Genomic DNA, 14,201 nt, shown 5'->3' on the forward strand with positions numbered 1-14,201 from the left:
CTTTTTTTCTTTTTTTCTTTTTTTTTTGAGAGAGAAAAAGAATAAGAAGTTGATTGGGGGAAGGGGAGGGGATCTAAGCGAAGTTGAGAGAGGGAAAAGAATATGCCCAAAATATATTGCATGGAAAAAAAACCCTTAAAAATAAATTTAAAATTATTCCTGGGATAGAACAAGAAGAAACTAGAAAGTACTTGGGTTGGGAAGGGCGGGAGAGTGGTCAGGGCAGTGTGATTTCATTCTGAGTTTCGTATGGCAGCAGTCAAGGCGCGGCAGGCTTGACAGTTGGGCTGAGAAGCGAGCACTCCCTACTGACTGTCATGGGAGCTGTGGAGGAGTCTGCTCAGATGAGCAAAGCTGTCAGTTGGGTTAGAACCTGGAGGCTGGCTGAGCCAGGCTCCCTACTCAGAAACTAGAGAGAGAGTGTGCTCAGGGAATGCAGGACATGGCTTCTCCTGGAACACTGGGTATAGGAAGGACCGCTCCTGAACTCAGAAGGGTCCGGCGCCCCAGGACCAGCCTTCGGCCTTGATAGAACCTGATTCAGCTAAATAGAGCTGGAGAGGAAGGTTGAGACCTGGAAGACTTGTCGGCTCAGTGCTCCTGAGGTAACCATTAATCCCTCCCCTGGGAGAACCCAGGGACTAGCCCGTGGAGGGGCAGATGCTTGAGACGATGGAGGCGCACGCAGAGGAAGGCTCTGAAGTGGGGGAGCAGAAGGTCCTCATTGACAATCCTGCTGACATCCTGGTCATCGCTGCTTATTTCCTGTTGGTCATTGGTGTTGGATTATGGGTGAGAAGTTGAGGGGGTTTTGATCCGGAATTGCTTCTGGGCTTGAGGGTAAAGATTTAGGGAGACCTCCGAGAGGGGTGGGAGAAAGGTGCTTGGATATTTGAGAGAGAAACCTAAGTCCAGTAGGCAAGCAACTCTATAATTCCTTGTCTTCGTACCTTCTGGATTGTGCAAAAGAGGGCTGGGGTATCAGTAGGTTGTCATTAAGCTAAGCATTCTGAGTGAGGTCTCCGTTTCGCTGTCTGCGTGATGGCTGAGTGACAGCCCATATCTGGAGCCACCAGGTAAGCCAGGCTGAATCTTGGTGTCTTTAGGCTCCTGTAGCTGCCCCAGGATTGGGGCCTGGGTTGCACTGAGTGTCTGGGAGGAGGTTGGGGATTAGGGCACAAACAATCTGGGGAGTCTAGGGCTAGTTAATCTTCAGCCTGAAACAAGGCTGAGGAATGTGTCGAGGAAGCTAATGAAGTCCAGAGATGTGCCCCAATCCCAGTTCCCCCCGACTTCTGTTTACCAGTCTATGTTCAGAACCAACCGAGGCACAGTTGGTGGCTACTTCCTGGCAGGACGAAGCATGGTGTGGTGGCCGGTGAGAGCGGTTGGGCCATGGGATGGGGGGTGGGGTGCGGGACCCTAGAGGAGTAGCAAGCCTAGCTCACCCCTATTTCTGACTCAGGTTGGAGCCTCTCTGTTCGCCAGCAACATCGGCAGCGGTCATTTTGTGGGCCTGGCAGGGACTGGGGCGGCAAGCGGCTTGGCTGTGGCTGGATTTGAGTGGAATGTGAGGTCTTTTTTTCTAGAATAACCCACCCCAGTGGAAACTCCTGCAAAGATCACATCTTAGGGAAGCTGCTGGCATGGGGAATATGAACAAGTTGGAACAGCCCAGTTTCGGGAGGGGGGGCGGGGCAGTGAGATTGGGTTGGGAGCCAGGATCGCATGCTACTTACAGGCAGGCAGTAGGGTACTTCCTGTATGCACAAACATCAGTCCTCGGTGTGCCCTGACCCATGTACTCCACTCTGAAGTGGGGCAGGCAGTTCACAGATGAAGTGCCTGTCCTGATGTTCTCCGACACTGTAGTCTGTGAGCATCTCTAAGCTGAATTGCAGTTCTTTGCAAGAACAAGGAGATGAAGGCCTGGGACTGGGCTCACTTTGGAGGATTGGAGAGATGAAGAATTTGAGCCTTCCTGGAGGAGGCGGCTGAACTGAACCTTTGAGGATAAAATTCTTGCATGGGCGGAGGAGGGGAGGCCGCCCTGCCCTGCAGATGCTGAGGTGGCTCTGAAGAGTCTGTGCACACAGGTTCATTTGCCAGAGAGGTGGGGAAAGGCCATAAAGACCTTCTTAGAGAGACTGGTCGGTGGTGATGCTCACCCAGTAAATGCAAACAAGACTCTAGATAAGGTGCCAGGAAGATGTCAAGATTCCGTTCCCTTCCTGTCCAGAGCCCAGGTTCTTCCACTGTGGTCTTCTGGGTCCTGGGCGCAAGGACTAGGACAGGCCTGCTCAAGATGCTAAGACAGGCTCACCCCGGGCTATCCCTTGTTCCCGCAGGCGCTTTTTGTGGTGTTGCTCCTCGGCTGGCTCTTCGTGCCTGTGTATCTGACCGCCGGTGTGATTACAATGCCTCAGTACCTCCGAAAGCGCTTCGGTGGGCACCGCATTCGCCTCTACCTGTCCGTGCTCTCGCTTTTTTTGTACATCTTCACCAAGATCTCGGTGAGCATGTGCGGTGGGCAGTACAGACTCTCTGGAAGGTACAACTGCCCAATGAGATCATCAGAGACCTCTGGAGGGGGCGGGACCAAGGAGAAAAGCAAGATTCAGCATGAGGAGTCCCGGCTTGGAAAGAGCAGGTCTCTGAGGCTGTGGGCAGTGTTCACGACCTAGGAAGACTAGGTCTTTGAAAAATGAGTGGACTTTTGAGGTGTGGCCACATAGGATGCATGGTTTCAGGGGCAGGAGGTGGACCCTCCTTTGCCTCTGAGCTACGTGTTTGCTCTCTCCTGAAAGGTGGACATGTTCTCTGGGGCAGTATTCATACAGCAGGCCCTGGGCTGGAACATCTATGCTTCTGTCATTGCACTCCTGGGCATCACCATGATTTATACTGTGACAGGTGGCTGCGCACAGGTGGTGGTGGTGGTGGTGACGGTGAGGGTGGTGGAGATGGTGGTGGGTAGTGGTGGTGGTGGTAGGTGGGTTGTTGGTGATGGTGGTGACGGTGAGGGTGGTGGTGGTGATGCTGGTGACAGTGAGGTTTGTGGTAGTGGTGGTGGTAGTGGTGGTGATGGGGGGAGGGGCGGAAAGGCTGCTTAGTGGTAGTGATAGAGGGCTGGCCTGGAACATAAAGCTGGAAGCTGTGGTTCTGTTGGGGTACAAGCAAGTGGGAGAGAGAGCTGTGGAAATGTGACAGTCCAAGTAGAATTAAATCTGTGAAAAATCTCCCAGTGTCCCTTGGTTTTAGATTGGAAGGTCAGGTACCCAGCTAGTGCGGGGTGAACCTCAAGAGTAAGAATGGGGGAAGTAATTAGAAGCTCCTGCCCTTCTTGGCTGGCTGAAGAGTTGACCTGCTCAGTCTCCAAGATCTTTGGTTAAATCAAGTGCAGTGCCCAGGATCCCAGAGCATGCAGAGAGTAGGTAGAGTGGTGCTGAAGTGGGTGTGGAGGCCTGCGGCAGGGTAGGATGCAAATGACGGAGAGTTACCCCCGCCCCACTACCTAGCCAAGCAGTCTATGGTGGGAATCTTGCACCACATGGATTCCTGGCCAGGAAAGCATCGGTGGACTCTAAAACAAGTCTGCTTCCGGGCGCCCCAGGGCACATGGCTAGCATCGTTTTCATAAGATTTGTTCTCTAGAAGCGGTACTTTTCTCATTCTCAAAAACCATAAGTGCTAGGGCCCAGCGACTGTGCTGTCCCTCACTGACTCAGGCTTGTTGCAGGTGGGCTGGCAGCGCTAATGTACACAGACACCGTGCAGACCTTTGTCATCCTTGCTGGGGCCTTCATCCTCACTGGTTACGGTACAGAGTTTACCCAGTGGGCAGGTCATGGGTCTTTGCTGTCCAGAGCTTTCAGTGGAGGGGCTGGGACATCGCTTATCTCTGCCACATGGGTCCTAAGGAGGGCCTTCACACTTGGGCCCTTTCCCCTCACAACTTTGCCTGCACAGCTTTCCATGAAGTGGGCGGGTACTCGGGTCTCTTCGACAAATACCTGGGAGCAGTGACTTCACTGACGGTGTCCAAGGATCCAGCTGTTGGTAACATCTCCAGCACCTGCTATCGGCCGAGGCCTGACTCCTATCACCTACTGCGTGACCCTGTGACAGGAGACCTGCCATGGCCTGCACTGCTTCTGGGGCTTACCATTGTCTCAGGCTGGTATTGGTGCAGCGACCAGGTGAGGTCAAGGTGTGCGGTGGTGTGTGCGCACACACCTGGTACCGAACTCAAAATGCCCCGCGCTGGTTGATAGGTGACACCACCCTCTGGAGTGAGGTTGAAGGCAGGGCCTGACTGGTATGATTAAAAGAAGTCAGAAACCAGTGGTGGGATGGGAGGGTGGAGATGGAGTGGGGCTCTGTAGAGCTAGAGACTGGTATGACTAGAGTCAGGGTTAAGGTTAGCGTTGGGGGCTGTGGAGAGTAGAGGCAAGGGCGAGCACAGGGACGGACCGTGGAGCTGGGTGCTTCTCGTCCCAGGTAATCGTGCAGCGCTGTCTGGCTGGCAAGAACCTGACTCACATCAAAGCTGGATGCATCTTGTGTGGCTACCTGAAGCTGATGCCCATGTTCCTCATGGTCATGCCAGGCATGATCAGCCGCATCCTTTATCCAGGTACTGCCTGCACTGTCAGGCTCAATAGTACTGTGCCTCGCCAGTGACCCTGTCTGCACCTCATCAGGCTCAACAGTACTGTGCCCCGCCAGTGACCCCGTCTGCACCCCATCAGGCTCAACAGTACTGTGCGCCAGTGCCACCCGTCTGCACCCCATCAGGCTCAACAGTACTGTGCCCTGCTATTTGCACATGTCAGGCTCAACAATACCACCCCTGCCTGTCTGCACCCCATCAGGCTCAACAGTACTGTACCCACTAGCACCCCCCCCCCTTTTTGTGCAAGTGTCTGTCTCTTATCCCAAGACGTGGGACCCTAGTATCTCAGTCTGCTTCCCACCAGAAGGGCCATCTCTAGGACTCCAGGGACACGGAACTTCTTCAGTGGTCTGTTTGCAGATCACGGCCTTTCCTAGCCACCCTGTGGCTCTTTCTTGCAGATGAAGTGGCGTGTGTGGTCCCTGAGGTGTGTAAGCGGGTGTGCGGCACTGAGGTGGGCTGCTCCAACATCGCCTACCCCCGGCTTGTTGTGAAGCTCATGCCCAACGGTGAGGGCTGGATGTGGGCTGTCCTTGTCCAAGCCTGCAGGGACCACCCAGGGGTCACCTAGTGCCAGTCCTTCACCACCTTGGGCACGCTAATGGCCCTGGCCTGACAGCCCCTGTTGGCCACAGGTCTGCGTGGACTCATGCTAGCAGTCATGCTGGCTGCCCTCATGTCTTCTCTGGCATCCATCTTCAACAGCAGTAGCACACTGTTCACTATGGATATCTATACACGCCTGCGGCCTCGTGCAGGTGATAAGGAGCTGCTGCTAGTCGGAAGGTACAACCAGGGTCCCAACCCCCACTCCATACCTGAACCTGGGTTGTGGGCATGGAACACCAGCAGGGTAATGGGGAAGGTGGGTCCTGGGTAAAATCTGATTGTCTTCGACTGCAGGCTTTGGGTGGTATTCATTGTGGCAGTGTCTGTAGCCTGGCTACCAGTAGTGCAGGCAGCACAGGGTGGGCAGCTCTTCGATTATATCCAGTCTGTCTCCAGCTACCTGGCCCCTCCGGTGTCTGCAGTTTTTGTGCTTGCACTTTTTGTGCCGCGTGTTAATGAGAAGGTAAGTAGGGCACACATGCGCCAACTCTGGGTGAGGCCTGGGCATGCTGAGTGGGCTAATGCTGTTTCTCCTACAGGGTGCTTTCTGGGGACTAGTTGGGGGCCTGCTGATGGGCCTGGCTCGTCTCATACCTGAGTTCTTCTTTGGCTCGGGCAGCTGCGTGCGACCCTCAGCGTGCCCGGCGCTCTTCTGCCGGGTACACTACCTCTATTTCGCCATTGTGCTCTTCATCTGTTCTGGCCTCCTCACACTCGTGGTCTCCCTATGCACCGCACCCATCCCTCAGAAGCATGTAAGGGCCAGCCTCCAGGGGAACTGGGAGCCCAAATGCGAACTGAATGGGATGGATGAACTGTCCCCCTCTGCCCTCCCACCCCCCTGTTAGCCAGTCTGCTTCAAGGAATGCCACAGAGAAAGACTCAAGAAGGCAGGGAGTTCAGTATGAGGTTGTATCTCCAGGACAAGGACATTTACTTAACTGGAAATTTGGGGAAGCAGAGCAAATGGCACAGGAACGCACTGTGATCAGAACTTTAAGACCAGCCTGAAAAACTACGGTTCTGGTGCAGACATAAACTTGGGGTAAAGCATGGAGCTGGACAGGGCCAATGACTTTAATACTAGATGAAGATCTTGGGGTTCAGGGTAAAGGCAAGCCTATCCTGAAAGAGGAATCTGAGTGAGCTGAGCCCAGGCAAGTGTGCAGGCCAGAAGAAGGGAAGCTGGGGAGGGCAGTGACAAAGCTGGTATGCCAGTGTGGACCTGGGGTGGAGGGCACAACTCCCACCTGGTCCCTTCTCCCCGTATTCCAGCTCCACCGGCTGGTTTTCAGTCTCCGGCACAGCAAGGAGGAGCGGGAGGACCTGGACGTTGCTGAGCTGGAAGGCCCAACCCCTCCCCCTGTGCAGAACGGGGGCCAGGAGCATGCAGTGAGGATGGAAGGTAAGGCATGCCCAGGAGAGTGTCCTGGGCAGCTAGGGGAGCTAATGCCCTTCTTACTAACTCTGTACCCCCATTTCTTCCAGAGGGCCAGCCCCCAGCACCAGGCCTGCTCCGCCAGTGCCTGCTCTGGTTCTGTGGCATGAGCCGCAGTGGGTCCAGGAGTCCTCCAGGCGCTACTGAGGAGGCGGCTCCCACATCCAGGCGACTGGAGGATATCAGTGAGGACCCCAGCTGGGCCCGAGTAGTCAACCTCAACGCCCTGCTCATGATGACTGTGGCTGTGTTCCTCTGGGGCTTTTATGCATAAAGTCACACGTGTGGAACAACATGAGCTGCAGCCAGGGCATGTCTGAACCTCACAAAAAGTGCGGGATCCTGGAAAAGGGGGCAAGAACGTGGTAGGAAGGAACTGGTTCCCTTCCTCTTTACCTGAGGTTCAGTCCATTTGATTGGTTGTCACATCCCACAGGATGGTGGCCAGCTGGTTGTAGCAGACCAATTGCAAAAATAAAGCTGTCCTTCTAACATCCTGTTGTGGCCGAGTTGTTGCTCTGGGCTCTGTCCTGGGCTCTGGGCCTCCAGCAGGGCTGCTCATATGACCTTCTTTTCTGGTGGCACCAGCCACGTGGCCCTCCATTCACCCACCTCTAGGTGGTGCTTGCCAGTCTTCCAGCCAGCAGCCTGCAGTCCTAGGAAGAGGTCACAGGATGAGGCAGGGTGGAGGCTTGGGACTGAGCCAGGGGTGGGTTATGTGAACAGGCACAGGCAGGTGCAAGCCTTTCACACTAGGTAGGCTCCTCTGCTGGGATTATCTGTGGCAGAAAATGAGGCTACAGTTTCATTTGCATAGTGAGAAATCAGCCACAGTGCACGAAAGAGGCAGAAAGATGTAAATGCTTTAAGACCAATTTGTTATAGACTACCGATATCAACAGATATCAGAGACCATCCTAAACTTCAACCCTGTAACCAGGGCGACAGAGATCCAGACTGAAGATACAGACAGAAGCAGCCCTCTATCTCCCATGCAGGACCCAAGGTTGAAGAAGCCAGGAGCTGATGTTACCTTCCAAGAATTTTGGAAACAGTGTGTCCAACACTCGATGTGTCTCTCTGACAATAACCCAGCTTTCTTTCTTAGGACCTGGTGGGGGCAAAATCAGGAACGCTCACCTCCTCAGCAAAAGAGAAAGCCACCCTTTCCCACATCTTCTGTAGCCAATACTAGGCCATCAAGTTCTTACCAGCCCGAACCTGGTCCCTCAGCCCTGTGAGCTCTCCTGGAAGCGGCCCATCTTCCTGCAGGGCTCCGAGAATCAGCCCGTGAGTGGCAGCCCTTAGGACAGTCTCAGGGCCTGCCACTTGGCTCAGAGCGACCTGTACCTGGTCTGGAGAGACCGAAGGGAAAGAGCAGAAAAGAACTATTTTTCAAATGCCTTCAACCCGTCTCTCTGACTCCCTCATGTGCCTGAGGCCATTGCAGACACAGCAGTGCCCACTCTTCCTTTCCAACTGCAGTTGTTTCTTAGGCCAAACGAAATGTTCAGTTTCCAAGGACAATTTCACAGTAGCCCCAAGAGGTAATTTCTTTCACTAGTAAAAAGTAATGCCTTTAGCACACTACACACAGTCAGCAATCCTGAGGACTTGTTTCCCTAAGAAAGGGCTCAGGGTAAGAGACAAAATGATCTCCAGAGAAGCCAATGGCCATAGTGTTATTTGAATATGTTAGAATGTATAAATCACCCTATTCAATCCTTAGAAAAAAGGAATAAGGCAACTTCTGTAGCTTCATGTAGAGATCAGTGCTTCTCAACCTCCTAATGCTGTGACCCTTTGATACAGTTCCTCATGCCGTGGTGACTCCCAACCATAAAATTATTTTCACTGCTACTTCAAAACTGTAACTTTGCTGCTGTTATGAATCATAATGCAAACATCTGATATGCAGGATATCTGATTTGTGACCCTTGTCAAAGGGTTGTGCAGCCCCCAAAGGAGTCAGTGCCCACAGGTCGAGAACCACTGTTACAGAGGAATACAGTGAATTCATTAGGGCATGAAAATATTAATTTAAATGCATCAAATTTTGGCCTAGAGCACTCTTTAGGACTCTAGGCAGCTTCCAAACTGTGCAGGGATCGGAGGCCTGGAGTCAGGGGATGAAGGGAGAATGTAGCGCACTCACTCTGTGACTGATTCCAGCGAAGGAGGTACGGCTCTTGATGCCCCTCAACCAGCTGCTTCAGCTCAGAGACGCTGAGGGAGAGAAGAGCGCACTGGGGCAGGGAGGGCAAGCAGGAGGGCCCACTCAGCCAAACTGTTGGCTGCATCTATGTATTTGCCACTGGCCTTCTCCTCACTGCCCATCTCCTCCTAGCTACTACCTTTCTCGCACTCCCACACCTTCTTCCTTCCCGTGTACAGTGCTCCCCAGGCACCACCCCGCCTTCATCCATAAACATCTCTTTTGCTGAAATTATTTTCACCTTTGCATGCTAGCCACTTATACCTTCCCACCCCTCCATTTTCCTTTTCCCACAAATCCCTCTCTCATATTTATTATTTCTTTTGTTTTGGGGCCCACTGAGATTAACTAGGGCCTTCTTTATGGCCATGGACTGGGAGCTACGGCTGAAGCGTGGTAGGCTCAGCAGTGGACACACAACTGAAGAGAGTGCTGTCCCCTTCTCACAGACAACAGGCCTCTTCCTTGGCTGACTGGTATGGCCAGCCTTGTGTGGGCGTTGTGCAGGTAAGTACAGCTGCATGTCAGTGACGCACTAGCTGTACTGTGTGGTGCTTAGTTTTTATCAACTTGACGTAACCTAGAGTCACCAGAGAAGAGGGAACCTCGGCTGCAGAACTGCGCAGACCAGACTGGCCTACGGCTGTGTCTGTGAGAGACTCTCTTGATTGAAGGTTGATCTGGCAAGTCTGGCCCACTATGGGTGGCACCATCCCTAGGCAGGCAGGCCAGGGTTGCATTCAAAAGCTAGCTGAGCATGAGCCAGTGAGGAAGCCCGTTAACAGGATGACTTTTGTCTTAGCGCCTGCCCTGACTTCCCTGCGTGATTGACTGTGATCTAGAACTACAGACCACATAAACCCTTTCCTCCCCAGGTTGCTTTGGGTCATGGTGTTTATGACAGGAAAAAAAAAAAAAAAAAGTAAACCACATCATAGCAGGTGTAGAAAATGGTACTTCAGAGCTCTTTCCCCTGGCTTCTGGCTCCTGCATCCTTCCTGCCCCTCTTCCACAGTGCTCCGTGAGCCTTAGAGGGGATGAACTAAGCGGCTTGTTTCAGGATGAGTCCACATCCTTCACTTTGTGCATCTTGAGAGGCTGCAAGTTTCTGCCGTCACCACCGTTCACTGTGAGGAGGCTGAGGGCTGCTTTGTCGATGGGTCTGCACAGGGTCTTTAGAAGGCAGCTTGCTGCTAACACACATCTACTCTGCTCTATTCTCTGCCTCCCCGAAAGCTCAGGCTCATCTCTACGGCTGTACAATGGCAACAAGAAATCTAAAACAGGATATACAGTGAAACCTGACCAAAAAACTCAGCGGATGTGGGGAGTGTGGGAAGCAGGAGGTACTGGGCCACTTACCTGGAGGCCAAACGGTGTAAGGGAACACCCAGGGACAGAGACAGGGATGGCCAGAAACCTGTTTGGAGCTCAAGTCAGTTTGCTCAGGCAGAGTGGGAAGGCAGGGAAGCACAGGAACACGAGACCAAAGGGTTGGGTCACCTGTCCACAGTGGCTCCATCTGATTGGCTGAGGCAGGCTCAAGTACCTCTCCCTTCTGAAGGAAGTGCTTTAGGACCAGCTGGAGGCGGCTCTCATTCAAGGTCTCCAGGACGAGGGCTCGGACTGCACGGTAGTTGGCATAGATGTGGAGGGCAGTGAGGAGGATAAAACACCCGAAGCTAAGGCTGGGGCAAGAGAGTAAGGGAGCCAATGAGTACAGGAAGTGGCCAAGCTGGGCATCCCCACCAGCCTCCCTCCTGGCTTACCTTGCGCAGTCTGATACCAAAGGAAGCATCAGGAGGCTTACCAGGAGCCCCGCTAGGTTCACCACTGTCTCCTGGAAAACAGCAGAGAAGCTGAGCATGAGTGGGCTTCCTGTCAAGCCAGGAGGACTGGCCTTAGCTGCTTTTTATTATAATCTTTACTGCTTCAGAGCCAAGCAGGGCCCCCTACCCCGATGGGAGTGCCAACTACGTTTTTAATGTTTTGGTGAGTGAGCTGCTATTTAGACGAGTCTGGGAATTTCTCAGCTCAGGAGACACAATACCGTTAGAACACCCTTGGGACACTTCTGGCTGGGCACAACTAGAGTTCTACAGTGCGTCAGAAAAGGTGGGTCCCACTTATTGTTTGGTATCCAATACTGGCAGACAAGGAACCCCAGCAGGGAACAGGCTTGACTTTTTGCTCGTGGACCAGTGTAACTAGAGCCTTCTAATGGCCAGAATGAAGCTATCGTAGGGGAAAGGGCCATGCTGCCGGCCCCAGTGCATCATTCAAGACAATGAACTGGGGCTTCCAACTGTTGGAATTCTGGGGACAGCTGGCCTTGGCACAGAGTGGGGCCCCCCTAGGCTCAATTTTGTTCCCAGCTTTCTTCTCAAGGAGATAGGCTGAGGGGGAAAGGGCATATGAAGTGGTGAAGGGGCGACTGAGGCAGTTAGGTGCTCAGAAGCAGAAAGGGCCTCTGTGTCTGTAGGTGAAGTCAGTCCAGTGGCCACGTGAAGTTGAAACAGCATCCTGAGTGTGTGAGGCAGGGACTGAGGAAAGCTACCTCAGCAAACGAGAAAGAGAGCCAGGTTTCGAGGACGACTGGGGTTTTTCTTTATCTTGGCATCATCTAACAAACAGAAATAGAGAGGTGGGGGTGCGGGGGGGCATGTGTATTCATAAAAGAGCACACAGCTTTTTGGACTTTTTCCTCAGCCCACTAGCCCACTTCTGTTCTTGGTAGACTTTTCCCTTTTAAAATAATCTATTTCTATCTCATGCCTAACTTTAAAAGGTGTGACTTTTCCTCCATCTTCCCTCCTGGGAGTTTTTACTTAAGCTTTAATACAATTATCCTTGAGCTTGCCTCTCAGTCTGTCTCTGAACCCCTTCACTGAGGACCCTAAAGGGAACCTTAGTTTCCCTGTGACATGTGGGAGCCAAGAAGGAACCCAAAGAGGCTCCCCTAAAGCTCAGCTACCTGGTGTCCAAGATTCCCTTTGAAGCATTCCGTCTCAGGCCCTGAGGCTCAGGGCCCAGATCCCTACTTTGCCCACAAACCTGGCAGATCTGTAAGGGCTGGGGGCTGTGATGGCAGAGCCCACTGTGAGGGCCCAAAGCCCACGTGAGAGTAGTGATGGCAGAGCCAGCACCCGCTTTCTAGTGGGCCTGGCTTTCTAAGGTGGGCGATGGGGCGACAGGATCTGTAAGGGCAGCAGTGACAGCCAGATCACATAGGCAGAAAAGAAGGCCCAGTGTCACTGGCAACCCATTCTGTCAGCACTCATTTGCATATCGCAGTCTTCTCAACATTCCTTTTGTCGTCCTCATCCTTTAAAATTTCTAGACCACCACCCACCAAGAGGAGCGGCTCTGGGTATAGAAACTGCTATGAGTTGTGAACCTGACCCCAGGGGTCCAGGCAGGCGGGGCCCAGGCAGGTGATTTTTACAGGGTGAAGGTACCACAAAAGCTTGTTGAGGCTTTAAATCAAGATCAACTTTTTTAACAACTTCACTTAAACAAAATGCTGTCTGTATATTCATAACAATTCTGGTAATGTCTTTTTTGCTTCATAAGATCTACAAAACCAAAGTGAGGCCATACCAAACACCTCCATCTCATTCATAAACAAGTCATAATCTTGATAGTGGTAGACATTTAACTGTCCTGTTTAGTCAACTTACACTCAGATGGTCCTGTAAAACTCTTAACTTCTGGCCTGAAAGTTTACAAGAGTGGGAACCCCAAATGACCCCACATCCTACTTTATGCAGTGCCTATTCTCCCCAGTTTCTCTTCCTCCTATTCTCCACCCCTCGGGTCTCTAACCAGGTGCTCTTTTATTAAGAAGGGGTGCTGATGTCTCCCAGGTGCCCCCACCACCACATGATAAAGTGAACGCCAGTGTCGGTCCTTACAGGATCTCACTGCCTACAGCTTCGAATGTTGGCACCTGCAGGTGCCTCCAAGCTTACACTGCTTTTCTCTACAGGGACAGTTCTTACTGGGGACAGGAGTTTACAGTCTGGGGTTCTATCTCAATGGACTCAAGAACTAAAGAGTGGCACTAATGAAGGTGAACTCCAGAACTGGGTGGTAATATGGGCCCAGGATGCTCAGGAAACAGAAGTCTCTGCAGCTGAGCTAACGCTGGAAGCTACTGGTTCACCTCTCAGATGTCTTCTCCATAAACAGGGAAACATTTATTCCCAAGTGAAATGAGCCTAGAGGTAAAATCCAGCCCTTAGCTTGTCCAATTTAAAGACAGTTACATAATGATCAAGCTCTGGGTGTCTGCCCAGTCCGCTCAGTCAGATCACACTCTGATTTTAAGATCAAAGCCCTCCAACTTTATATTAAAATCATATCTATAAAGACTTATTTTGGATTAAGAATTGCTAGTGCTATCATAATGTGATCTAATTAATAGTCTAACCTAAGATGGACATAATCCGTGGCATACAATCCAGCATTATATTTACATGTGACTATGTGTTCACATATGCTCACATCTTTATTGTTTACCCAGAACCCAACTGTCCTATAAGTAAATGGTCACATTAGTTAAAACTGCCGAGTTTAGCCAAAACTCTTTAATTTATTCTGTAACTAAAGTTTAAAATGAAAAAGGGGGATCAATAAACAGCCTTAGCTAAAACACTAGCTGTTTACTTGTTTCAGCTGTGACCTGTAAATGTCTAAAACATTCTGTGCTTGGAAAGCAAATTGGCTTTCAGGATGTGATGTGTCCCGCTCCAAGGCGCAAGCTTCACTTTCAGGGATAGTCCCCTCATCAGACAGGGGATCCTCTAGGCTCTGCCACTCCTAAAATCTAAAACTCAGGACAATGATGTAACCCCGTGCCTTTAGCTTTTCTCAAGCAATTAATGTACTTAAAAAAACGAAGATTTTGTTTCATCAAAGTAAGCTTATGGTTTCTACTAAATGTGACAGGCTTCTAAGAACTGACTCTTAAGTCAGGTTTATTTAAAAAACAAAACCCGTTGAGCCTCTCTGATATATTCACCAATATATTTTAAACTTGCCTTGATGTATGTATCCCTCTCTCTCTTCTGTAAAACTATAAAAACTTCATGTAAGCGCTTCCATGTTGGAGCATGGAATTTGGAGCAACCTCGTTTTGTGTTCCTGGGCAATGTTTATTCAAAATGGCTTCAGAATAAACTATCTTGTTTTGGTCTTTGGTTTTTGGGTTTTGTTTTGTTGGTGGTAGTTTTGGTTTTTCTGAGATGGGGTCTCTCTGTATA

General features: G+C 51.4%; 2 protein-coding genes across 2 annotated transcripts in view; one reads left to right on the forward strand and one right to left on the reverse strand.

Moving 5' to 3' along the window:
* The first annotated feature begins 624 nt into the window (after positions 1–624).
* On the forward strand, positions 625–7,216 carry Slc5a2 (solute carrier family 5 member 2). Its single transcript, XM_051145386.1, has 14 exons — positions 625–792; positions 1,307–1,378; positions 1,466–1,570; positions 2,349–2,513; positions 2,808–2,913; positions 3,740–3,820; positions 3,970–4,199; positions 4,501–4,636; positions 5,077–5,184; positions 5,311–5,461; positions 5,579–5,747; positions 5,824–6,039; positions 6,560–6,689; positions 6,773–7,216. The coding sequence occupies exons 1-14, from the start codon at positions 661–663 to the stop codon at positions 6,994–6,996; spliced, it is 2,025 nt and encodes a 674-aa protein (XP_051001343.1). The 5' UTR covers positions 625–660; the 3' UTR covers positions 6,997–7,216.
* Positions 7,217–7,230: 14 nt separating this feature from the next.
* The window catches only part of Rusf1 (RUS family member 1), a 33,898-nt gene continuing 26,927 nt past the window's right edge, over positions 7,231–14,201 (reverse strand). The window contains exons 7-13 of the mRNA XM_051145385.1: positions 10,707–10,777; positions 10,441–10,625; positions 10,300–10,357; positions 8,878–8,948; positions 7,934–8,077; positions 7,756–7,833; positions 7,231–7,378 (exon numbers count right to left, since the gene is read on the reverse strand). Of these exons, the coding sequence (XP_051001342.1) occupies positions 7,281–7,378; positions 7,756–7,833; positions 7,934–8,077; positions 8,878–8,948; positions 10,300–10,357; positions 10,441–10,625; positions 10,707–10,777 (705 nt within the window). The 3' untranslated portion in view covers positions 7,231–7,280. The remainder of the gene's footprint in view (positions 7,379–7,755; positions 7,834–7,933; positions 8,078–8,877; positions 8,949–10,299; positions 10,358–10,440; positions 10,626–10,706; positions 10,778–14,201) is intronic.

This window comes from Acomys russatus, chromosome 5, assembly GCF_903995435.1.
Source record: "Acomys russatus chromosome 5, mAcoRus1.1, whole genome shotgun sequence".
NCBI classification, from domain to species: domain Eukaryota; kingdom Metazoa; phylum Chordata; class Mammalia; order Rodentia; family Muridae; genus Acomys; species Acomys russatus.

Bases quoted from the DNA above. Each gene is read 5' to 3' on its own strand.
- Slc5a2 (XM_051145386.1), top strand. From the start codon at position 661: ATGCTTGAGACGATGGAGGCGCACGCAGAGGAAGGCTCTGAAGTGGGG. The intron at 4,200-4,500 runs GTGAGGTCAAGG...TTCTCGTCCCAG, and splicing joins GGTATTGGTGCAGCGACCAG to GTAATCGTGCAGCGCTGTCT. The intron at 6,040-6,559 runs GTAAGGGCCAGC...CCCGTATTCCAG, and splicing joins CACCCATCCCTCAGAAGCAT to CTCCACCGGCTGGTTTTCAG.